The sequence below is a fragment of the Fusarium vanettenii genome (assembly GCF_000151355.1).
Source record: "Fusarium vanettenii 77-13-4 chromosome 7 genomic scaffold NECHAsca_58_chr7_9_0, whole genome shotgun sequence".
NCBI classification, from domain to species: domain Eukaryota; kingdom Fungi; phylum Ascomycota; class Sordariomycetes; order Hypocreales; family Nectriaceae; genus Fusarium; species Fusarium vanettenii.
The window spans coordinates 96,695-120,854 of NW_003315831.1; the positions used below are offsets into that span (position 1 = coordinate 96,695).

General features: G+C 51.9%; 9 protein-coding genes across 9 annotated transcripts; 5 read left to right on the forward strand and 4 right to left on the reverse strand.

Moving 5' to 3' along the window:
* Positions 1–433: 433 nt before the first annotated feature.
* Positions 434–3,119, forward strand: NECHADRAFT_44831 (uncharacterized protein; the record flags this gene model as incomplete). Its single annotated transcript, XM_003040727.1, has 4 exons — positions 434–518; positions 572–1,178; positions 1,236–2,675; positions 2,732–3,119. The coding sequence occupies 4 exons, from the start codon at positions 434–436 to the stop codon at positions 3,117–3,119; spliced, it is 2,520 nt and encodes an 839-aa protein (XP_003040773.1).
* A 504-nt stretch (positions 3,120–3,623) lies between these two features.
* On the reverse strand, positions 3,624–5,355 carry NECHADRAFT_82450 (uncharacterized protein; the record flags this gene model as incomplete). The annotated part of the gene is made up of 5 exons (XM_003040762.1): positions 3,624–4,152; positions 4,206–4,579; positions 4,628–4,762; positions 4,816–4,928; positions 4,974–5,355. The coding sequence occupies 5 exons, from the start codon at positions 5,353–5,355 to the stop codon at positions 3,624–3,626; spliced, it is 1,533 nt and encodes a 510-aa protein (XP_003040808.1).
* A 434-nt stretch (positions 5,356–5,789) lies between these two features.
* On the forward strand, positions 5,790–7,515 carry NECHADRAFT_44807 (uncharacterized protein; the record flags this gene model as incomplete). Its single annotated transcript, XM_003040728.1, has 4 exons — positions 5,790–5,873; positions 5,929–6,311; positions 6,384–7,037; positions 7,110–7,515. Coding segments are annotated over 4 exons (1,527 nt in total), but the record flags the coding sequence as incomplete, so codon positions are not given.
* A 912-nt stretch (positions 7,516–8,427) lies between these two features.
* Positions 8,428–10,105, reverse strand: NECHADRAFT_94890 (uncharacterized protein; the record flags this gene model as incomplete). The annotated part of the gene is made up of 3 exons (XM_003040763.1): positions 8,428–8,471; positions 8,519–9,865; positions 9,919–10,105. The coding sequence occupies 3 exons, from the start codon at positions 10,103–10,105 to the stop codon at positions 8,428–8,430; spliced, it is 1,578 nt and encodes a 525-aa protein (XP_003040809.1).
* Positions 10,106–10,754: 649 nt separating this feature from the next.
* NECHADRAFT_82453 (uncharacterized protein) lies at positions 10,755–12,286 on the forward strand (the record flags this gene model as incomplete). Its single annotated transcript, XM_003040729.1, has 2 exons — positions 10,755–10,955; positions 11,009–12,286. 2 exons carry the CDS (start codon positions 10,755–10,757, stop codon positions 12,284–12,286), a joined length of 1,479 nt encoding a protein of 492 aa, XP_003040775.1.
* A 285-nt stretch (positions 12,287–12,571) lies between these two features.
* NECHADRAFT_44844 (uncharacterized protein) lies at positions 12,572–14,194 on the reverse strand (the record flags this gene model as incomplete). The annotated part of the gene is made up of 1 exon (XM_003040764.1): positions 12,572–14,194. The coding sequence occupies one exon, from the start codon at positions 14,192–14,194 to the stop codon at positions 12,572–12,574; it is 1,623 nt and encodes a 540-aa protein (XP_003040810.1).
* Positions 14,195–14,925: 731 nt separating this feature from the next.
* NECHADRAFT_82455 (uncharacterized protein) lies at positions 14,926–15,818 on the forward strand (the record flags this gene model as incomplete). Its single annotated transcript, XM_003040730.1, has 3 exons — positions 14,926–15,418; positions 15,468–15,677; positions 15,775–15,818. 3 exons carry the CDS (start codon positions 14,926–14,928, stop codon positions 15,816–15,818), a joined length of 747 nt encoding a protein of 248 aa, XP_003040776.1.
* A 1,940-nt stretch (positions 15,819–17,758) lies between these two features.
* NECHADRAFT_82456 (uncharacterized protein) lies at positions 17,759–20,463 on the reverse strand (the record flags this gene model as incomplete). The annotated part of the gene is made up of 6 exons (XM_003040765.1): positions 17,759–17,852; positions 17,905–18,167; positions 18,222–18,359; positions 18,417–18,991; positions 19,047–19,542; positions 19,591–20,463. 6 exons carry the CDS (start codon positions 20,461–20,463, stop codon positions 17,759–17,761), a joined length of 2,439 nt encoding a protein of 812 aa, XP_003040811.1.
* Positions 20,464–22,554: 2,091 nt separating this feature from the next.
* On the forward strand, positions 22,555–24,129 carry NECHADRAFT_44766 (uncharacterized protein; the record flags this gene model as incomplete). The annotated part of the gene is made up of 2 exons (XM_003040731.1): positions 22,555–23,796; positions 23,848–24,129. The coding sequence occupies 2 exons, from the start codon at positions 22,555–22,557 to the stop codon at positions 24,127–24,129; spliced, it is 1,524 nt and encodes a 507-aa protein (XP_003040777.1).
* Between the last annotated feature and the right edge of the window lie 31 nt (positions 24,130–24,160).

Here is a 24,160-nt window from a genome sequence, read left to right on the forward strand (position 1 = left end):
TAGTTCTCGACCAGTGAAAGCACCTACTCACCCATGTCTGGTGAAACGAGAGGTGATGGATGGGCATAGTACTGTCACCTCGCATCCGACCCGGCCCCCTTGAAAAGGTCTTTTGGCCGTGTGATCTCTGTTACAAGGGTCTCGATGCACTAGCTAATAGATCCGGTTGTGGAGAGTAGGTAGTTCCAATATCGCTTCAACGTCTCGGGGAAGGGTCCCACTCCTCTCCGCCCGACATCCGACGCTGCTCCCGAGCCCCTGGATGAGGGGCGATAGCTGTTGAGAAGGCAGTGCTCTATTCTTCCATGGTTGCCCTGGTAGTCAGCTGCTAAACATATTTTCTTTCTTAGCCAGCACTGCATTGCAATACTCCTAGACAAAGGATCCATTCCCGGCCTCTGTTCATTCCCCCTTCACCACGACAGGACCAACCATGCACATTCTTCAGCGTGCCCCGATAGATGTTGAGGCAACACTTGCCTCGCTGACATTATCTGAGAAGGTCTCTCTCCTTTCAGGTCCGCATCTTGACCACCTCCTTGGTATCTCTCCATCAACTCACGCTTTACAGGCGCCGACTTCTGGCACACCGAGGCCCTACCATCCCACAACATCCCCTCAGTGAAATGCACTGATGGACCTAACGGAGCCAGAGGCGGTCGTTTCTTCAATCCCGTCCCCGGACTCTGCATTCCCTGCGGAACGGGATTGGGCGCCACTTGGAATCCCGACCTGCTTTACGCCGCAGGCCAGCTCCTCTCACGAGAGTGCGAGGCCAAGGGCGCCCATGTTTGGTTGGGTCCTACGGTCAACTTGGTCCGTGGTCCCCTCAACGGACGCGGCTTTGAGAGCTTCTCTGAAGATCCCTACCTGAGCGGTGTGCTGGCTACAGCCATTATTCGCGGAGTGCAGAGTCGAGGAACGCTCGCTGCTCTGAAGCACTTTGTGGCTAATGACCAAGAGACTGACAAAATGTCGACTGATATTTGCATGTCTGAGAGGGCCTTGCGAGAGGTGTATCTCAAGCCTTTTCAGATGGCTGTCAGAGATGGAAAACCAAGGGTTGTAATGTCGTCCTATAACAAGGTCAACGGTACCCACGTTTCGGAAAGCCAGAAGCTTCTAGACCAAATACTAAGGCAGGAATGGCGCTTTGATGGCCTCATCATGAGTGATTGGTGAGACTCTACTTGTTGAGGTAAATGTCTTGATTGGTTCACTACTAACGGCAACAGGTTCGGCACTTATGGGTGCAGTCGCTCCTTGAACGCCGGCGTGGATATTGAGATGCCCGGCCCATCGAGGCACCGAGCTGATAAAGTCATCGTGGCTGTCACTTCAGGCAAGGTGTCTGTGGACACGATCGACGAAAGAGCTAGGAAAGTACTCGAATTTGTCAACAACACGGCTGCAGCGCGAGTCTCACCAAAAGAGACAACTCGTGATTTGCCGGAGGATCGGGCCTTCAATCGACGTCTCGCCCAGGAGAGTATCGTTCTTCTCAAGAACTCGGAAAACATTCTTCCCCTTAGACCCCAGGACTGTCAAGACGTTGCCGTTATTGGCCCGAACGCCAAGCTTCCTGCCGCTTGTGGAGGGGGAAGTGCTAATTTGCGACCCTACTACACGAGCTCCGTCTTCCAAGGAATTCGAGATCAATTACCATCCTCAGCACGTCTTCATTCTGAGCCAGGCGTATTCGGGCATCTTCTCTTGCCCTACTTCACAAGCGAACACGTCGTCGATGAGTTTGGGCAACCAGGGGTGTCCGTCGCATTCTTTAATGAGCCTGATTCTGTCCCGGATAGAAAACCCTTTGACAGTCAAAACGTTCCAGATACTACCTACCAGCTTATGGACTACGACCACCCAGAGAAGAAAGACGTGTTCTATATATCAATGCGGGCAGACTACAGACCAGATGTCGACGGTCTGTACGAGTTCGGCCTAGCCAGCTACGGTGTTTCAAGGCTTTACATCAACGACCATCTCGTGATTGACAACGAGGCAGAGCAATCTCATTGCGGCATGTTCTTTGGTCACGGCTCATCAGAGAAGCGTGGAACTTTTGAGATGTCGTCAAATCGTACCTATCACTTGCGCGTGGAAGCGGGAAATGCGCTGACGTCCAGGGTGACTGGGGGTGCAAGTTCAATGTTGCCTTTACCAGGAGGTGCCTGTCGGCTGGGCGGGTGCCTAAAGCTTGATCCGACCGAGGGAATTAGCCGGGCTGTCTCTTTAGCAAAACGATGTCAGCAGGTCTTTGTCGTTGTCGGCTTCAACTCGGATCTAGAGAAGGAGGGCAAGGATAGAGACTCGATGGCACTTCCACCCCACGTCGACGATCTCGTCTCAGCCGTACTAGAGGTTCAACCAAACACCATAGTGGTTACTCAGGCTGGTAATCCAGTGGCTATGCCATGGCGTCACAAGGCCAAAATAATTCTTCACAGCTGGTATGGGGGCAATGAAGCAGGAAACGCAGTTGCCGACGTTATCTTTGGCAAGATAAATCCCAGCGGAAAGCTGCCGATGACGTTTCCTAACCGACTCGAGGACGGGCCTACATATCTGAGCTTCGGAAGTGACAACGGCCAAATATACTATGCGGAGGATGTGTTCGTTGGACATAGATGGTTCGAGGCTCGTGGTATTGATGTTGCATTTCCATTTGGGTAAGAATGCCTCTCTACCTACCTCTATACTGATACAGTTCACTAACCGGTTCTAGGCACGGTCTGAGCTACACGACGTTTGGAATATTCAACATCAGAATGGAAGGCACTAATGTCCTGGTGGATGTTAAAAACACTGGGAACTTGACGGGTGCTGAAGTGCTACGACTATACATCACGTTCAACACGACCAAATCTGGCAGGAGGTCTAGATTCTTGCGGCCACTTCGAACGCTTGCGGGCTTCCAGAAGTCTCTTCTAGAGCCTTCACAAAGCAAAACCGTGGTCATGCCTCTAGATAAGTATAGCACGGCTGTCTGGGATGTCAAAAGTGACAGCTGGTGTCGTGAAGCGGGCACGTACACGATTTCTGTTGTGAGTTCGAGTGGGTGGTTGGAAGCGGATTTTGTTGAAGGCAAGGATAATTATTGGAACGGGCCTTGAGGAACAATAGACATAGGAGCGCAAATTAACAAGATTTCTTTTCATTCATTACTACGGGGAGGTGTGCCATCTTAAATACGTTTGGTTGTCGGAAACGTCGCTCGACGGCATTAAACTCCGCCACCACTAAATGCATGCGAATTTCGACTTCGTAGGAAGAAGCATATGGGGGCAAATAGGGCAAGAGAGATAACCGGCTGCACCGAGAATATAACACATTTACAATTGACTATTGCGGTATTTCAACTCAGAATTACAAGCGTTGACATGTATTAATAGCCTGCTCTACTGAATCGAGCCAAGACTCAGGCTAGTTACGCCCCAAGTGGAAAAGAGGAATTTATATGAGAGAGGTTGCCTGTTTCATTGTTCATGGCTAAGGCTACGAGCTACATTACTCTATAGACTTGAGATATGTTCTAGATCAGGCTAAGATCTGGCTATGAACCCCCCGAGACATCTGATCTATAAATCCATAGAGCTGAAACCCAAGCTGTCCATGGTCTACTCCTTATGGCTCGTAACGACCACGCCAACTCCCTTCTCAGCTCCATCAGCCGAATCAGTCGCAAGGTCTTCTGCCTTGTACTTGCCAAACTTTCGCAGGCTCACGTTCTGGTTGAACAGACGATCGACCTGCTCAAGAGACTTGCCCTTGCACTCAGGAACGCAAAAGTACACAAAAACGATGGCCAGCGCGAGAATCCCAGCAAAGACGAAACCGAGCTTGGACCCGAGCCCTGCATACTGGTCATACAGCAGGTAAGGGATACTGAAGCTGACGGCGAAACTCGTGCAAACGTTAACAATGGAGGCGGTCCGCTGCGAGGCATCTCGGAGACGCAGAGCCGGGATCTCGGTCGTGACGACGTAGTTGAGCGGTGCAAAGGCAAAGGTAAATCCGGAGCCGAACAGGGTAAGCATCGCTACGATGCCTGATTTAATGCCGAAGGAGGGGTTGGCAACTGTTCCGAGGGCACCCATGGTGACAATCGCTGAGAACATCCATCCGGCACTCGTGAATAGAAGGGGGCTGTCCATAATTAGCCAAGTTCAAGGCCGGGTGCACCTTGACAGAAGACTTACCGACGACCAAGCCGATCAACGAAATACAGGCCGGTAAAGGCAACAGTAAGGTTGACAATTGAATTGATGATGCTCATGGTGAAGGGGTTTATGGTTCCGATATCGCGAATGAAGATAGTACCGTAACTGGAAGCAAATGCCTGGCCAGTGGCTTGTTGGAAGAAGTTCATGGCAACGACAATTCCGGTTCGCTTGAGGTTCTTCCCCTGGAAGAGTTCAACGTATCGTCCCTGCTCAGGTTCCTTCTCCAACGCGTATTGAAGAGCTGCAAACTGCTCATCGATTTCGGCCTCGGTTTGTTTTCCTTCGCGCAGTTTTCCGAGAGCCGCTCGTGCTTCTTCGGTTCTATCCTTGGTCAGGAGCCAGCGCGGGGACTGTTCAAGTAAGCTTAGAACATCTAGAGAGATTGACAAGTGGCTCACCTCTGGGATGAAGAAGATCAAAATCATGACAATCACGGGGATGATGAAGAAGAGCCCAAAAGGGATTCGGAAAGACAGGTTTCCGGATAGGGAACTCGTGCCTCTGCAGACACAGCTGACAATGAGAGTGCCCGTCTAATAAAGTCAGAGAACTGTGATGATGTGACTGGGGGAAGGGGCAATTGTACCATCAAACTGAACTGGTATGAGCCGACTGCGAAGCCTCGAATTTCTTTGGGCATGATCTCGGATTGGTAGACGGGGACGACGGCAAGCTCCATGCCGATATAGATATCTGTATCTGTTAGCGGGACTCGTTCCCAGAGTTTCCCTGGCAAAGACCTACAGTTAAGGATTCTTGTCGCCATAATCTGATGCTTGCTAACCGAAGTGACGGCCATGATGGCTGGAACAAGCGCCCAGGCACTCATCCCAAACATGCACCATCGCCGTCCCCAGCGCTCACTAACCAAACTACCGATGATGACTCCAGCGCCGAAGCCGATGTAGTTCAGACTGTTGAAAAGCGACAGCCATGACGGCGAGATCTTGTACGTGCCTGCCGCTTCGTTCCAGTCGCCAAACTGCCGCTGGAAAGCGTCCATGGCCTGAGTGTTGTTGTACGCGGCATTGTCGAAGCCATAGTTGAAGGTTGATACAGCGATGACGCTGAAAGCGAGGGCGAGATGGCGGTTGAAGTGCTGGAGGATCCTATTGTTGGACAACATGGTGTCGTAGATGGAGAAGGTTGACTGCTTGGCTGCGCAGGCTCTACCAGGGAACCTGACGTGACGAGGTGACGATCTTCTTATAATAGCGAGCTTCAGAGAAGCAACCTTGGAAGGAGCTGGGATGTCACACGAGTCACGCCCACCAGCCCGTAGGTCGTTCGAGACTCTGCAATTCCTGCTCCCCTCCCCGGTCTCAACATCCCGCAAAAGCTCGCTTCCCCATGGGCACAGTCAAAGTTGGATAATTAGCTCCGGGGAAAGCGGAGATGAGTGGGGACGACTCGGATGTCGGGCGGAGGAGATGGTCGCCTGAGGGGTTCCGAAAGGTGACCTTGATCCTCCTCCGCCCGACTTCCTTGACCTGCTCCGACTCTCCTTTGAGATTTTGTATTGATCACCCTGGTACCGAGACCAACTGGCTCTTCTTTGCCATGGTGGATAACTCAAGACGAGACCGATCCCAAGCGCGGATCCGGAAGACATCCGAGATTTGTGCCCAGTGCCGCAACCGCAAGGTGAGTAAAGATTTTCCCGCCAAACTGGACGTTCGGTTAAGCGCAGCGCCCATAGGTCCGGTGCGATGGAGACCTTCGAGGATGCTGCAACTGCAAAAGACTTCGGTTCGAGTGCTCTCTGGTCGCCTCGCCCACCGACAAGGACGATCTACCAGAGCTACTCGAAAGACGGCGGGTTTGGAGAGCGTGCATACGTTGCCGAGATCGCAAGTTGAAGTGTTCCGGAGGATCTCCAGCATGCTCTCGGTGCGTTCAGCGAGGCGTCGCATGCCAATATCCCAGCTCTGCGACGCCGATTAACACCAGTGCACAAGGTGTTCTTCAACCTGCCTCTTCCAATTCACATACTCCAACATCGCAACAGGTGCAAAGCGAGGGAAGCCCACCGCTTGAATCCACGCAAACTACAGCTAATGCGCAAGCCGAGGCTTCGACATTGTCGCTGTGAGTTGCTACTTGGTCCATCATGCGGCGTAGCTAACAGTTATCAAGGGAGTTGGGAATTGACAGACATGCTGTGAAGCAATATATAGAGGCCTTTTTCGAATTCATCTACCCAATTCCCTGTTATGGATTCCTTCACCGAGCGAGCCTCCTCCAAGCCTGGTCCAGGGGCCATCTCAGCCCACTCGTCCTGCGTGCCATCTGCGGCCTCACCACGCGCTTCATCCACCAGAACGACCCAACGCACACAACTCTTGCACGTAAATGGATCCAAGAGGCCGAGTCTGAACTTCTTTCCCGCCTTTCTGAGCCAAGAGTGTCCGATGTCGAGGCCTGGTTGCTTGTCACGCTTGACCAGTACCTCTCACGACAGTTCAGCAAGATGCTTGTCTCCATGTCGTTGACCTCTCGGCTTGCTTATATCCTACGTCTCAACCACGAGAATGACCGACCATCATTCCTTCTACAGGAAAGGCGAAGGCGGCTGATGTGGTCCATCTTCACGACAGACACTCTGTATTCCAGTGGTAAGAAGGAATTCACATCTTGTACTACGGAAACCCTTCATATTCGGCTCCCCTGCAACGAAAAGTCTTTCTCTATGGATATGCCTGTTGCAACAGGGTTGTTGACAAACGAGGTTGATGCTTCCGGCGAGTCAAACATTGGTCTGCTGGGCTACTGCCTCCACGTGCTAGACATTCGCGACCGTTGTCAGAGGTAAGAAGCCGCCATCCTTTGTTAGCCTTGCTTGCTTAGCTCTGATACCTGCAGACTCACGCTGAAGATCAGCAATCATCGAAAACTCTCGGAAGCCTCCCTCACCGCCGTCCAGTCCATCGAGAACGAACTTCAGCGCTTTGGCAATTCCCTCCCTGAGCGCTACAAGTTCGATGCCAAGGCCTTCTCTTTACGGGCCTTCTCTCCATCGCGAACTCCGTTCCTAATGCTACACGCTTGGTGGCATCAGACGCACTGCGACCTCTTCCGCTTTGCGATTCCCGGGTTCCGAGAAGGTCTCCCTGTAACCGAAATCTCCCAGCTATCGCCCGAATTTTCGACTTCTTGCCGCGAAAAGTGCCTCTCTCACGCCTTGGCCGTATCAAGAATTCTCGAGACACCCAAGTTAGTCGGCGGGGCAGACCTGATCAGTGACCCATCCCTCGCCATGTGCGCTTTTCACTCGGCAAGGATCATCTCGAGGCTAGGACAGCATCCAATGGGCAACTTGCCTCAAGATGAGCTCGTTGCGAGGTTATCCTCGTGCGCCGATGCACTAGAGGAGCAAGCCGCGATTTATCCTACCTCTGCCATCTTGAAGAAGGGCATCATGGACCTAGTTAGTGATGCCCAGAGGGATCGCGATGGACAATTTGCGTGCCCGTCAATCTGGGAGGAAGAAGAACGTGAGACCTACCCTCCGGGGAGTTCTACTCTACAGGGCAGAGGAGCCAGAAATCAGGAAATTTACTCGAAGCATAGTGTCAGTGAGGTGGTCCAGAGTCTGCATTTCGAGCCGGGAGACGGCGATGAAGACAGCGCAAATACCCAAGAGACGGGAGTGGAAAATGCACCAGACTCGGCATATCTCCAGGGCCGCCCTGATCTTGTAAACACCCGGCCGACCGAGGTCCAACAACAAACGGCAATACCGGAGCTCTTTGATACCTCGATGCGCGATTTTGATGGCTACCCGGGAGATTCTTTGGGGTATAGCGACGAGTTTTTGGCCCTTGGAGCCGATCCGAGACATGATTACGGACAGCCCGATCTTTTTATGGACTCATTCTGGCCTTTGATGGAGGGAGACTGGATGCCTGGACAGTTGTAAGAGAAGATAGGCAGTTATGATCAGCCTTATAGAAGCCTACAGGCTGTCGGTGTTAGTGCGCTATGTGCCCTAGGAGACTGTTTCAACCAAGGCACAAAGACGGTCGCTCAGAGTAGAAACCAGAAATGGTAAGAACTGTTCTTATTGTTCTGGGCGATGGCTTCCTTTCGTCACTTTGTCCACTAAGATATCAAGACACATGATCCACAAAGGAAAGCATATCATAAACCCAATACCCCCCTGTCCACGACTTCAAACCTCCATCTCAGCCTTTACTTCCTATCCACCTGCACAACAGCAGCCTTGGCCGACGACTCCAAGCCCTCACCATTCTTCTCAAAGCCGGCAGCATCAGCATTCGTATCCAGACCCATCTGCTTCATGGCGTTGGTGCCAACCGCGGCATCTGGACCGTCAAAGATCTCGGCCACCTCCTCAAGAGATCGACCCTTGGTCTCGGGGAAGAAGAACCAGATGAGGGTCAAGTGGATGGCGATAGCGACACACCAGACGATGTAGTACTTCCACGCAATAGCTTCCATGGCGACGGGGTTGGCAAAGGCATTGTAGATGCCAGCCAAGTTACCGGTCAGCTGGTACAACATGGAGGCCTTGGCACGCAGGGAGTAAGGCGTGACCTCCATGATGTAGGTTGCACCAATGGGAGAACAAGCGTGGTACCAGAGGGAAAAGACAAAGATCATGGCGAGAACCGCGCCGGCGTAGCCAATGTGCTTGAAACCCGTCTCCTGGTTGAGGGCAGAACAGATGGTCCAAATCACGTAGGAAGCTCCCATACCAGTCATACCGACGAGGAAGAGTCTTCGTCTACCAAACTTATCGACAAGCATAGCGAAGAGAACGGCAGAGAGGAAACCCCAGATTTGAAGACCGGCGTTGAGAAGAAGCTGAGTCTTGTGGTCGGTGATGTTGATCGAGTTGAGAACCTTGCTGAGGTAGTAAGAGGTGAGGGCATTGCCGGACCACTGTAGCATAGCGGGGATGTACAGGGCGAGGAACAATCGGTGCCAGTTGCCGCGGCTCGAGATCCACTCAGCCCAACGAGACCTCTTCTGAACCTTCTCGACCTCAAGAGTAGCTGTGATCTCGGCCATCTCGAAGCGCGCAAGTCTGGAGTTGGGGTCTCCATAGCCGTGCCACTTGACCAGGATATCCCTGGCCTCCTTGTAACGACCCTTGTAGATCAACCATCGGGGAGACTCGGGGGCGAACAATACCAGAGCTGCTTGGATGACGGAGAAAGTGGCCTGAAGAATGCTGGGGAGGCGCCAGGCCCAAGATCCCTGGATCTGAAAGGTGCCGTAAGTGACCCAAGCAGCGATCAAAGCACCGAGAGGCCACGAGCACATCATGAAGGAGACAACCTGTCCACGATGCGTCGGGTACGTGACCTCAGACAGCAGGGGCGGAGCAGCGGTGGAAACAATACCCAGGCCAAAACCGATGATGAAGCGAGAGGCAACAAACATGCCATAGTTGTGGCTCCAGGTCTGAATGATCGATCCGACAATGATGAGAATGGATCCTCCAAAGATGGGCTTTCGTCGACCGAGCCAATCGCAGAGCTGAGACGAGACAAGGATCGAGATGAGGACGCCACCGTTGGGACCAAAGGTCATGGCTCCGAGACGCGTTCCCTTGGGTTCGCCAAAGAACTCTTGCCATTGAGGCAGAGACTGCATACCGTTGAGCATACCTGCATTGTTAATTAGTTTGAAGCCACGGTAACAAGGAACTCGGTTCACATACTCGCATCGAAACCCGTCGCCGTCTGCGTCAAGAGACCACTGAGCAGAAGCAGGTTCAGCTTCCAGAGGGTCCAGTCAGAGTACCACGGCTTGCGATCGCGTGGGATGACATCGGCGAGTACAAGGCCCTGGAAGTCATCGCCGTCGACACCAGGAAGGTGAGCTTCTTCGTTTGGAGACTTTGCCATTGTCAAGTATGTTTCCGAGTGACAATTGCTAAGTGACTTGGCTTGTCGTGCCAGTTGATGAAGTGGTGATGATCCAGATCCACAAGGTGCTTCAACCGTCTTTAAATCTACGAGGTTCTGGGGTTGAAGCTGGAGAAGCTTGTATTCGGCCACCGCCTGCCGGCACATGGACCGACGCCCATTCCCCATGGGCACACGAAAGAGGAGAACCTTGTTTTAGGCCCGGACGAACTGTCTTCTGAATGTCGAGGTATTATTGGTGCGCCTCCAAGGCCCGGGGGTCCCTTAGCCCGAGGCCCGATGCATCCTGACTCAAAGTCGTACCCCTACCCCGGATCTACCCCAGATTCACTCCCACACCAACACCGTGAAGCTCAGGTCATGAGCCTGTTAAACTGGTTCCTCCGGTAGCCGACGTCGGGGAAGACGGAGCCGGCGGCAAAGCACCCCAACCTACCCCGTGAAGATCATCATGCTACCACTTGGAGATCCCCGCATGTTGTGAACCGCGGCATAACCGTCGGGCTAACCGTCGGGCATGACTTAGCCCGGCCACCCGGTTTCCACCAAACAAGAAGAGGAAGAAAAGAGGCTCTCTTCATGCAACCTGGACTAACCAACAAAATTCCTTTCAACCGAGATTATCATCATGGCACCTCATGCAGACCGAGCTTCTGGCGATGTCGAGGCCGACTCCGCGCCTAGAAACGGCATCAAATCTCAGATCGTCGATTCTGAGCCGTCTCGCTTGGAGTCGACTCTACCTCTAAGAAGTCAGTTGCTCGAGTTATACGAGGACAATATTGCAGCCAAGATCATCAAAACAGCGGTCAATGGCCTTGTCGACAACGTGAGTACCAGTCAGCAGATTGATATGTCGTCTCACATACTGACCAGCATCAGAATCCCCCAGCAGCCTACCCGGAGTATGTTCTCCAAAGTGGCCCAGAAGCAGGCGAATACCACCTTCGGGAAGCCAACTTCTGGACATGCGGCTTCTTCCCAGGCAGCATCTACTCTCTAGTAGAACGTCTCGTCAAGTACCCACAGACCGTGCCGGGTCAGCAAAAGCAACAACTCCTCGAGAAGCTGGTCACTCTCGGTGATGCTTGGGCTGAGCCTATCCACGCCATGGCTCGTCGGACCGACACTCATGACATGTCTTTCATGATCCAGCCGTCCATGCGCGTGCGATGGGAAGTTTTGCATGACCAACGCGCATTGGACGCGATTATTACGGCAGCGCGGTCACTTCATACGCGTAACAACAAGACTGTTAACGCTATCCGATCTTGGGATGTTCTAGACCAGAAGGGTGTGGACATCTCAAGCGCAACAGAGGATTTCCTTGTCATTATTGATTCAATGTGCAACTTGGACCTCCTTTACTACGCTGCAGCGCAAACTGGGGAGACCCAGCTGGCAGATGCTGCTACAGCACATGCCAAGACACTTATCCGCTCTCACCTCCGTCCAGAGAAGGATCCTCGCGGCAACAAGAAACTCTTTAGTCACTTTCACGTTGTCAACTTTGATCCCCGGTCAGGAGATATCAAGGACCGTCGTACTGGACAAGGATATGAGGCCAAGTCCACGTGGGCTCGTGGTCAGGCTTGGGGTATCATGGGATATGCTCAGACATACCTTTGGACTACGGATGTCGAGTTTTTGGAGACCTCGATTGCCATGGCTGAGTATTTCATCATGCGCTTGGAACTATCGCCATCGGTGGTAGAGCTTTCAGTCCCTGGAGAGAATCGCAAGAGAGGTCGCTATGTCCCTCTGTGGGACTTTGATGCGCCTATTCTTGACGAGAGCAACCCGCTCCGAGACTCTTCAGCTGGTGTCATTGCTGCAAATGGCATGCTCATCCTTTCTCAGGCGTTGGCAGGTCTACGTCGCTTCGAGGAGAGCAAGCGATTCCAAGACATGGCCATCACCATCATCAAGGATACACTTGACTTTTCTCTATCTCAGCAAAAGACGAAAACTGTATACACTGATGGAGCCGTTTCAACTGAAGAGGTTGAGGCAGGTAGCCGGTTCGACGCCATTCTTCGAAACGCGACGGCCAACTACAACGCCAAGGATCACAAGCGTTACTGGGACCACGGGCTGGTCTATGGGGATTATTATCTAATTGAGTTTGGAAACCGGTTACTGAAGATGGGATTGCTTTAGAGATAGATTTCGTTTGGCTACGATGCGTTGAGAATTGGATTCTTTGCTCCGCGGCTGACACTCTTTTGGATTCGGTACTAGGGTAGTGTGCAAACAACAATAGACGACATTTTCACTTCTCCTCTTAGTGCATGATAAGTCTGACACGATGAACGCAGCTATCTTAGATACCTGATTGGGGAGCCTAGTCCAAGGATGATACATTGCTGGTCTCGCCGCAGGCCGTATATCATATCACAATATTGACCTCGCTACCCTATCCCGAACACGGTCTTAAATAGAGCCCTATACACCATGGAACCCGTAGCCCATAACGACCGGCATCCGAGCTCGTCCAATCTCCCCCATAGTCGTCGCATTGATAACCACCAAAGAACGAGCCCTCTTCGTAGTATCCATGGCCACTGTCAAGAGAACACCATCGTCCTCACACTCGCCGCCCGGAGTGGGCACAAAGATTGGCTCAGACGGGAGGTGCTTGACAGATGGGGTCCAAGTCTTAACCTCCTTGGTCTGAGTGTCAATCTTGATGATGGAGTCGCTAAAGTAACCCTTTTGGTTGACGTGAACACCGTAGGTATACCTATAAGGGCGTGCGTAGAACTTTTCGTTGATTCGCGGAAGCTCAATGTTTGCCTCGGCATAGGGTAGCGTGAAGTCGACCTCGGTGGTGTGTGTGATGAGGGATCCATTGGAGGCACGAGCATTGCCACCGAGGCATGGCAGACGGTATCGAGTGAATGTACCAGCAATATCGTTAATGGATGAGCCGTGGGAAGTGCCGATGTTTGCCCTCAAGTTGGACACCTTGGCTGCGCTCAAGAAGCTCGCATCCGGCTTAGTCGGCAGATCGACGTAGATGTCCCCATTTTCTGTCTCGAAAGAGTTGATCTGGTGGAATGCAAAGAATGCATCCTCCGATTCATACTTGGCGACGACGCCGCCGTTGACACGATCAATGACGTAGAAAAGTGACTTCCGGTCGGGATTCCATGGACCCATGCTTTCCATGACGGTTCTTCCAGGCTTGACAAGATCAGCCTGCCAGACGATGAGAATGAGGTGGTTCTCTGTGCCAAAAAGGGAATGAAGGTAGGCTGGCGGCGCGTCGGTGATATTGGCAAGGATTTTGGCTTCACCACTTGGAGGCTGGATACCAAAGACGCGATAAGTAGGAGTCTTGAGAGACATGTCGAGGAGATAGTTGTAGATGGATCCGTCCGTTCCAAAGAATGGGTGAGCGGCGGTCCGTCCGTCATTGCTCAGTAGTGGATTCGCAGCTCGGTAGGTGAAGAGCTCAATGGGCTCCAGAGTGACTGGGTCGATCTGCTGCAGGGAATTGGCATCTGTCGTGACGACCAAAGTGTCGAAAGGCGATCCGACGCTGCTGGTGTTACGATCCAAACCAGCAAAGTTAGGGATGAAGGCAACGCCGACATTGTTGTTATCACTGTCGCCGTGAGTGTTGTTTCCATCCCTGAACGTGGTCTCCATGGCGCCGTAGATGATCTTGCAAGGGTCCGTTCCGAACGAGCCCGATGGATAAAGACCCGTCTCTCGGACAAAGTGAATAAGCTCATCAGTTGAGTTGCGGCTTCTGTAGGTGACGGCACCATTGGCAATCTCGAACTTGTGGTTACGACTGAAGCCGTCGAACCAGTGTTCAGCTGTAAAGTTGCCGACGTCCCAGGTACCTGCACCGCCACGGTACAGAGATCCGGTGAGCCATGATGGGATTTCGCCATCTATTTCGAGTGCGGTAGGCTCTTGGATCTCATGCGTGGCGTAGAGTCCCAAGGCCAAAGGGTTGGCGTCGGGAGGTGGACCGATTGCAGCGGGCAACTCAGAGGCTTTGACAGCTCTGAAGCTATTCAAGGCCAATGGAAGAAGATGCAAAAAGCGTTGCATGATGGTCTAGTGGTGCTTTGATCTGTGCTGAAGGAAGAAGATAAATTGTGAATGAAATGAAGTGCTTGTTGCTGTCTTTTCGTTTTAGGTGCGTTGACTCTGGATTATATAGTCTGCTTGCCATTGTGACATCTACGATTCAGCGTAACTATATCGATTTGCTCTTCTCGTCATGTATCCATTTGTCTGACTAGCCTCTATCGTCAATTAACAACTGCTAGATGCGAGTGCGAGTGCGATCGCCAATTCAGCCAATGACCATCTTTTAAAGTCAGTGACGTAAACCTAGGAGCCGTCGGATCTCCGTTCGGACGAATCAAGCAGCTTCTCTTTAGTGCTGGAGATCGACAGGTGGCTCAGCATTTCGTCGTCCTGTCAGCATTTCTTTGATGGTCAATTAATAATGAGGCACAGCCCTGTGGACGCGGCCTGGAGATCTCGGGACCCGATCGTAGATTTCGACAAGGACGAGGGCATCATATTGGTCCCTGGACAGATTCCGACGGAGTTGGATTATTGGATTAATATACAAGACTCGCATTCGCACTACAGCATAGCCTTCAGCCTGTGTCATGTCGATTGAATTGAGTATGCATCTGTCCTGTCCATGACGGTGTTTATGTGGAAGCCGCTGTGTTCATCACGTACCACCATTGTACACGCGTCATCTCCTATAAATCTCGACTATCAGTCCAGAGATAGAGTCCAAATATCCATCATTCGTTGTAACCATGAATAGAACACCCACAACCCACCATGGTGCGCAATCCAGAGCCGACTCTAGTGTCCGAGCCGTACAGGTTGGCATAGTCGCCGACGTGTGTCTGACTGCCCTCAAACTAACCGGAGGGTGGGCATTTCAATCCAGCTCTCTTTCCGCAGACGGTTGGCACAGCGCTGGCGACATGACAACTGACCTTGTTGCGCTTGTTGTTGTGCATGCCTGCCAACATTTACGCACAATCAGAAAAGACACGTCGGCGGCTAGACTCCTAGAGGAGACGTCATCTCTCGTTTCATCCGGTGCTCTTGTCGCTCTTGGGCTACAGATGGCATGGGGGAACATGACGAGTCTTCAACTGCAGTTCTTCGCAGCATCATCTGGCATTGACACTCCTCTCGATGTGGCCACGGGGCACTCACTTGGCCCCTCCAGCACAAATTTCCATGCGGCGTGGATAGCTCTTATCACTGTCATCGTGAAAGAGTGGCTTTATCACAGAAGTAAGTACCCATTGTGCAGAGTAAAAGCTGTGTACTGAAAATGACAAAGCACTCAAGGTCGCAAAGAATCAGTGCTCTGCCTTGTTGAAATCAACAGCCATGCACCACCGACTAGATGGGCTCATGAGCCTCGTCACCGTTGCAGCTGTCGTCCTTAGTAGCACGGGAATCGGGACGGCGTGGATAGATTCCTTAGGCGGGCTTTGCATTTCCATTCTTCTTTCTCAGGGGGCGCTTCGAAATCTCATCACTGTCTGTAGTGGGTTGGTCCAGTGATGCCATGGGCCAATAACTGTTGCGTTATGGGGGGTAGAGATGAAAATTTATTCCCTTTTACATCTTTTACAATGCATCAGCTCCCTTTGATCATTCCATGTACTGCAATCGTGACTTGACGTGAGAGAACCTCTGCTTCGTGGACCTCTCCGCAAGGGGCCATGCAAAGGACCCTAGGGCAGCATGGTAATCCCTAGCAGGTGTTCAGCAGAAAAAAACAGTGGTCTCCTCTTTCTAAGTTACGTCGCCAACGTATCCCCTGAAGGGAATCAACGGCAAAGGCACTATAATGAACCATAAAGCAGTAACTATGGACATCCCCATCGGCGGAGTACCTTGAGACTTCCGCCGATTTGCACGTGGTATCTATTGGGTCAGGAAGAGAGATAGATAGTAGCGTCCAAGTCGGCGGAAGTCTCAAGGTACTCCGCTGATTTGGACGTTACATTGACGATGTGATCGTCTTAGCCTCGTCCTTGAAGCCCTTGATCCAAGTACACTCCTTGTTTCGAATGCGCGAATGGCCGGAGTCGGTAGGCTTATATGGGACTTTGGGTCTGAGGTCACATCGTGGCAGCCAATCGCATCTCACATTTGACGCATGATACATCGACCAGAGCCCAACCAAGCTGTTGGGTCATCAACGGGAATGTTTGGTCATGTAAGGGGAGACTGTAGGAGTGTTGGCGTACTTTGCTTCTCAGTAAGCCATCCAAGGAGCAGTCGTAACAGAACAAAGTTCATCTTCCGGTACTATTCAGTTTCGCCAGTATCAATGTGGTAATCTGAATTAGCCTACCAGCCCTATCGCCAACTCCAACACCCCTTCGACATTGATTCCACATCCAATTGCAGATCATGTGGAGTCGAGGCCGGCTCAAGAACCAGGGGCCGTCTTTAGTTCCAGCCCTGCGATTAACAAGACAGAGAAAATGAACGCAACGGTCCAGTGGTGAATGGTTTCTGGACATTAGCAAGGGGCAATGCCCGCATGCGTTGGATTGCAAGTGGAGAGAGCGACTGCCGGCCGATGGTCCGTGGGTGGCCCGTCGATCCTTGGCGGCGGCGGCGGCCGACCCTGGTATTAGTTGATTCATGCTCTTTCGGCCAAAGTTGCCTAGTTTCTTGCTTTTGAACGTTAAAGTTATCTCGCAATGGATTGGCTCTGGTCATGGCTTAGCCACAAAGTTCCCGACGGTTGGGCTAGTCTTGGGACTCGCCGAGTTAAGGAGTGGAGATGATACTACAATGCAATGTACACCGACAAGGTTGCGACCATCAAGCTGTGGAATCATTGGGGGGATGACAACAGAAGGCACAAGGCATGAGATTTAATATTGATAGAAATATCTGGCTCATTCCCATGGGCCTCAACTGAAAGATAAATAGCTTTGACTTTGCCGCTATTCTTGAGCTCAGCATCCAACTCAACAAGACTCTTCACAGCATCAACAAATACACCGCTCACTACATTACTGAGCACGGATGCCTTGCTTGCGGCAGTGTCCCTACCGGCTTTCCTGGTAGCAACGATGTTGCCCAGGGCGAGCTGACCTTCAACTACGTCTCCAACCCATGCACTGGATTCACCGAGGGTTCCAAGCGATGCTGATTGCGCTTTGGGCATCGGAGGTTGTGGGGGATGTTAACTTCTAAGTCAGGCGGGCCCAGGAAACCGTGAGATGAACAGCATGCTGGCCTGGACAATTGTACATAAACCGTCTCTTTTAGTCTGAAGCATGTTTGTCGCGGGGGAGAGGGGGAGAACGTACATACATCAAAACGCAATCTCAGTTTATCAGCCAACTACCAGTTACGTAGACAGCAACCCTAGATGTGAATGACAATGAGATATGCCAGTGCGTGTATGAGAGCTCTTGGGGTCAAGGGTGGATGTAGAAACCCGTTGGGAAACGAGACGAGCATTTTGATATGCAGCCTTGCCGATGTGTGAGGAATACAGACGAGGGGAAGATCATTCCGTTCATGCGAGCATGTATTGTATAGATGAGGCACAGCAAATCTCATTCCATTGCGCTTCTTAATGCCAAGCGACAACAGTTCCTACGCATCCAAAGCAGCCAATCTACTGCGTAACCAAAGCCCATTCAATGTGATCAATATCGAAGAAGCCGACATGAACGCCGCCGCAAGGGGTCTGACGAGATCAATCAGTATCATTAATCTATGCCAAGGAAGACACGACTCACGGAGTCAAGACAACGCCAAAGGGGCTGAAGAATCCAGCGGCCATGCTGAGTGCCAGGCAGTTGTAGCCCAAGACCCAAGCGAGGTTATATCTGATCTGCTGGACAGTGTGCTTGGCAATCTTCAGAAGTAAGGGGATCGAGTCCAGGCGTGAGTTGAGAATCACGACGGATGCACCCACTGTAGGGGTTGCGGCTTCGTGATAAAGGGCAATGCCGACATCAGCGGCAGATAAGCTTGGGGCATCATTCAATCCGTCTCCAACCTTGAAAGAGAGTTAAATAAGAATTGAGGTCAAGTTCGATCTTTTAGTACTTACCATGGTTACCATTTCCCCGCCACTTTGAAGACGCTTGATCCAGTCCAGCTTGTCCTGGGGTTTAGCTTCAGACGCCAAGACAGGAATCTCAAGCTCCCGGGAAACTCGCTGAGCCGAGTGAGACACATCTCCGGTAAGCTGTTCAGCCATCAGCAACCATAATAGGTTCGTCGTCTCTTTCCGCTAATCACGTACCAATTTGGTCTCACAGCCCATGAGATCGAGTTGTCTGATCGTAGCTTTGGCGTCTTCCCTCACGGCGTCAGTGACCAACAGCGTTCCGGCATACGCGTAGTCTACGCCGATGTGAACAGCTATCACTCCATGATCGGACTCCTCGGGGGTTTCTGGAAGATCGAGTATGCCGCAGGATTGAAAGTACCGTAGACTCCCGATGGTGACATGCTGCCATGGCTGACTCGCTATCGACACGTCCCCCGAGATACCCATACCTGGCTCCACCGTTACACCTTCAGTGCAAAGGTCCATCTTAGCCTCGACCCAAGGATTATCGAGGTGTGCAACTCCAGCCGAGAAGATAGCTCGCCCAAGAGGATGTGTCGACATGGTGTGCTCCTCGACTGCACAGATGTACGTCCAAAAGTCTGTGGTATGGTGAACCCATGTCTTTGACGTCTGGAAGTGCGAAACGTCCAACGTGGCCTTTGTGAGGGTCCCAGTCTTGTCGAACACGACGGTTTGAGTATCGCGGAGCTTTTGGATCGTGGTGAATCCTTTGGTAAGAACTATGCCCTTCTGGCTCGCGACGTCTGGTACGGCATCAGTCTTTCAGTCTTTATCGACTTGCCTAGGGGCGTCACTTACTAGCCGCTGCCACGACTGCCGAGGGTATCGCCAGCCCCAGTGCACATGGGCATGCGCAGGTTAGGATCGTCATGCAACGCATGATGGCCAAGCGAAGAAAGGTGTAGTTCAATGGATTGGAAGACCAGTAAATGTCTTTCAACGGAACCAGAACAGCCAGAGACATGACGATGAGTACAAAGTAATTCATCATCAGATCTAAAAACTGGAAATCGTCCGACTTGGATCCGGAGGCTTCAACGGCGCTCTGCACCAGCTGTGCGTAAAACGAGCTACCCTGTTCTTTGTGCACGACGCAAACAAGCTGTTCGCCCATATTTCGAGTGCCGCCAAGAAGGAAATCACCAACACTTTTTTTGACCGGCATGGACTCGCCAGTTACAATAGCTTGGTTGATTGAAGCCGAACCAAGAGTGATGTAACAATCGCACGGAATGGTGGAAAAGGATTCGATGATGATTTCGTCTCCGGGTCGAAGGAAGCTCTGGGGAACGAGCTACTAATGGTTAGCGTTATAGTTCTCTGAGTGTGAAGAGAATCATACCTGTCCTGTTGAGTACATCTTCACATATTGGTCTTCTAAGAGCGGCTGATAAACCCGAATCAAGTGCTCAGCCGCGGACCGGCGGGACATGGTTTCGAGATATCTTCCGGAAACCACAACAAGAGCGAGACCAATGACTGAGCTGTAATATGGTGTGGCTTTGATAGGGCCTCGAACCAGAAGGTCAAGGAATGAAAAGGCTGTCCCGAGGGAGACGGATGAGGAGATGAGCGTGTTCATGTTCGGTTGTCCACCACGGACCCATTTCCAGCCATCTATGTGTATCCATGCGATGTATTGATTCTGTGCATATAAGACAAGGGATGCGCAAAATAGATGTATAAAGAATAGGATAAATGAGGGTAGTCGGTCTCTTCCAAATTTTGACAGGAGCAAGCTGACGAGCTGGATAACGGTCGCGCATCGAGTAAGCTGAGAGAAACTCAACTTAAGCCGAGAAATTTCCTCTTTGGACCGTAGAACGTCTATTATCTCATTCGGTGATCGAGGCCCAATCTCTACCCCATATCCAAGATCAAGAACCGCATTCTTGATCGCTTCTCGGTCGAGAGTCGGGTTCTTCCCGATGACAGTGGCTTGCTGAAGCGCCAAGGATACCCTCGCCTTTTTCACACCTAGAAGGCTGTTGAGAGTAGACTCGACGGAACTTGAACAGGCAGAGCAAGTCATGCCCGAGAGCGACAGAATGATCGAGTTTTTCTCGACTCTCTGGTCATCAGCTGCTCTGGGCTTCTCCGGATACTGCAACTCGGACTTGTCCTCATTGTATCGAATCGAGTTGTCGAGATCTAAAAACTGGCAGGCGTTGACCAGTTGGCTGATACAGAAGGCAGCTATGTAACAGCAAGCCATGATGGATGGGCTGGACGGAATGATGTCGTCGGTGGTTACGGTGTTTTACGACATTGGGGTTTGATGTCGCCATAGGTTGATAAGTATATAGTTCGTTATTGTAGTCAATCTCTTCTTTTCAAGAAAATTGCCATGATCATTGACAGTAATATCGTCGCTGGTGAGTCCAACCAGGGCTGTGTGCATTGGTGCGGAGGAGCCGGGGAGCTGCCGGAATATATTGCGGGACAGTCTCCGCACTGAGCGGTCCGACCTCCGACGGCATCCGGACGGAGGTCACAGCGCGAGAACCATACTGTATTTGGTCTAGAATGCTTTGAATCAGAGGAGTCACTGTTAGGACTTCCTCTCTCATGCTTTCCCCATGGCTCCCACAATTGTTTGCAGAGTTACCGGCAATCTCGTCAAGATCTGGGCTCTTGAGCTTAGATAACGCGGGGCAGCACAGGCCCGGCATTTCCGTCGTTGGTATCGAGCACTTTTTCAAGACGACCAATCACATGGACAAAGTCACACTTCAAGGCTGGGACACACTCTCGTTTTAAGCGAGCGAACTACCAACGCCACGAATGACCCGAAATCGAGTTGAATCAGGCTTTGTTGGAGTGCGGCACGTGGGTGGTGGGAACAAGCGTCCCCCTTGCAACGGTTAACCGAGTCATTGGCGGCGGGGTTAGAGCTTACCGTACGCTCGTGGAAGATGGTGATGGACAAAATTGATATAGAATGAGTGATGAGTTGTATCACACACGTTGATAGCTCCAATCTCACTCGCCGTATCAAACACAGGAGCTGAGAGTCTCGGGTCGACCACCGAGCTGTTCAACCCTCACCTTGAGCTGTTCCCAGTCGGACCGGATACCACAAACACATCCAAGGGCAGCTCGTGAGCCCATCTTGCCCAGAAATAGCAAAGATGGACCGTACCATCCCCGCATGCCCCCGGATTTCCACCCCCGCAAGCTACCCTCTTGCGTCGTAGCTTCAACCCGGGGGATCAACTCAACTCGCTCCTCAGGCCGCAAACCAAGGTGCCTTTTGCGTTCCCTTTCCCTTGTCACTTTTGCCCCAGGACGAAGGGAGGGTTACCCCGCTCTCGGCCATGGGTCAACTCTTGGGTCCGGTCTCTGACCAAACTCGTGCTTCCCGAGCAATGACGACGCATTCCCCATGAATCGCAACAAGCCCACAAATCGTTACTTTGACGTTATCTCGACCTCCTTCTCCCGGACCGTCAAACCACCCCATGACTTTGAGTCCTATCTAGAGCCATGTCCACCACAACAACTTCCTCTGCCGCCTGGCAAGAGTCGACCAGGCCCCAGGCGCCGCAGTCTTCGGGGTCCGGAGGCATCCGGCGCATTCGACAGGCGTGCACCAGCTGTCGGTATGAGCTCCGCGTTCCTTTCCGATGCGACGCCATTCAATCGCCAGGATGCGCATTTGCGACATGACCTGTCAATAGGGACGCTGACGCTGACATTGACTCTAGACAGCGAAAGACGAAATGCTCTGGAGACCGCCCGCGATGCATGAACTGTCGGCGCGTCAATCGCTCGTGCCATTACGAGTCTTACTCTGCGACCATGGCCGCCATGGCTGCTAATCCTCTTGCTGCGTTCCCTCCTGGCTTTGGCGACGTAAGACCCCCGATCGAGATGATAGCAATTGCGCGTTGTTAGGCATATCATGGCTAACATGCGATGTCATAGCCGGATCTACTGAGAAGACTCAGCACAATTGAAGCTCAGCTGGCTCGATTGAGTGAACAAGGAGCCCAAGAAGCAAGGTACGTGGGCGCGCTGCGCAATGCTGTGAAGCCATCGCGCAATCTTTGACACACGCTGACATCTCGTGAAGCGCCAGTCGCAAGTTCTCCGATCAGTCCCTAGAAGATGCAGGTTCCCCATCTCGACAGTCAATGCCTTCGCAAGAGTACAGCTTTGACGGCCAGCACCGACTATCCTTTTCTATGCCCTCGCCGTTGAATCAATCCGACTCAAACACACAGTAAGGCCTCACAAAGACTACACGCGACCTACGGTCTACCCCACCTTTCCCGGCTAACTATTATCCAGATCCTTCAGCGCGATGCCGCCCGATGAAATAGTGCAGCATCTGGTCGACACGTACTTCATCCACGCCCATAACCAACCGTATGCGTATTTCCAAGAAGAGCATTTCCGACAATTGCTCGGTCTGATGATTCTACCAAGATGCTTGATCTTTGCGGTTCTGGCATCTTCGGTGAGATTCTCAAACCACGACTACTTCCAAGGACGAACACACGAGGCAATGGAGAGCTATGCGCGACAAGCTTGGTTGAGCGTTCTGAATGAGCATTTGACTGTTGAAAACTGTCCAAATTTGCATGTCGCGCAAACAACCAACCTCTTGGCCATTGTGGACTTTACAGCTGGTCGAACGAGCTCAGGGTGGCTTAAAATCGGCCTCGCCGTCCGAATTGCACAGGATCTGCAACTCATGAAGGAGCCCAGTCCGATGCTTCCCATTGTCGAACAAGAAGAACGGAGGCGAGTCTTTTGGTCTGTATATCTTCTCGACAAGTTGGTATCCTGCGGAAAAGCTAGACCTCCAGCCATCGCCGACGAGGATTGCCATGTTCAGTTGCCCTGTGAGGAAGAGGTCTTTCGAACCGGCACCTGGAAGCAAACAGCCACTCTCCACCAGCTTCTGAACTGGAACACAGATCTTGGTGAGATTCGAGGTCATTTCACGCTTGCTATCCTCGTGGCTTCCGCTCTGGGCCGCTGCGCGCGTTACGTCCTCCACGAGCGCGAAACGGACGATGTGTTGCCATGGGACTCGCGTTCCGAGTTTGCAGCAATCAACTCCTTTCTACTCCTGACGGAACAACACCTACATGTGGAGGACCTCTCAGTCAACGACATAATCGCCAACAACACATTACCCGACGGCTCGCTAGATCACCAAACAGTCGGTCACGCCATATTTGCACGCGTTGTCTTTCACTTATGCCACTGCCTCCTCAACCACCCATTCCTCCTAGCTCTTCGACTGCAAAAGCTCAAGTCAAAGGCCCCCTCGAGTTTCTTATCTAGAAGCTTCCAAACGTGCAGCGAGCATGCCTGCAAGATCCCGGCTCTACTAGATCAGGCGCAGAAAGCCGGGTGCCACGTGGAAGCGTCGTTTTATGCCTATTCTACATGCCTTGCAGGCAGTGTGCTTTCGCTGTTCATCCACGGCGCCTCGAGCAAATCGCAACAACCTCATGAGCTTCTTGAGCCGGGACAGCAATGCCTGAGTATACTGAAAGATATGGGTGCATTCTGGGATCATGCTTCAAAGATGGTAAGTTTTGGACTGCAGCTAGAAACACTGAAGAAGCTAACATGTGAATAGCACACACAACTTGTCAACTTTGACGCACATGCCCAAGCCTTCCAAAGGTTGATTGATCCGCATGCCTCTTTCGAGATTGAGCCAGAACTAGAGGCACTTCTATGGTCCATGGTTGATTACGGCGCCATGTGTGGAAGCTCGAGGTCCACAAGTCCAGAGGGCCAACTGCCTGTAAACTTGCAGTCACCGTCCTTTCTCAACTTTGACGTAGATTTCACAGCCAGTAGCGCTTTTGACATGGCTGGCAGTGAATCACTATCTGGTGTACAGTTTGCCGCATGAAGTGACGATGGTAAATGGGGATAGCGCATAA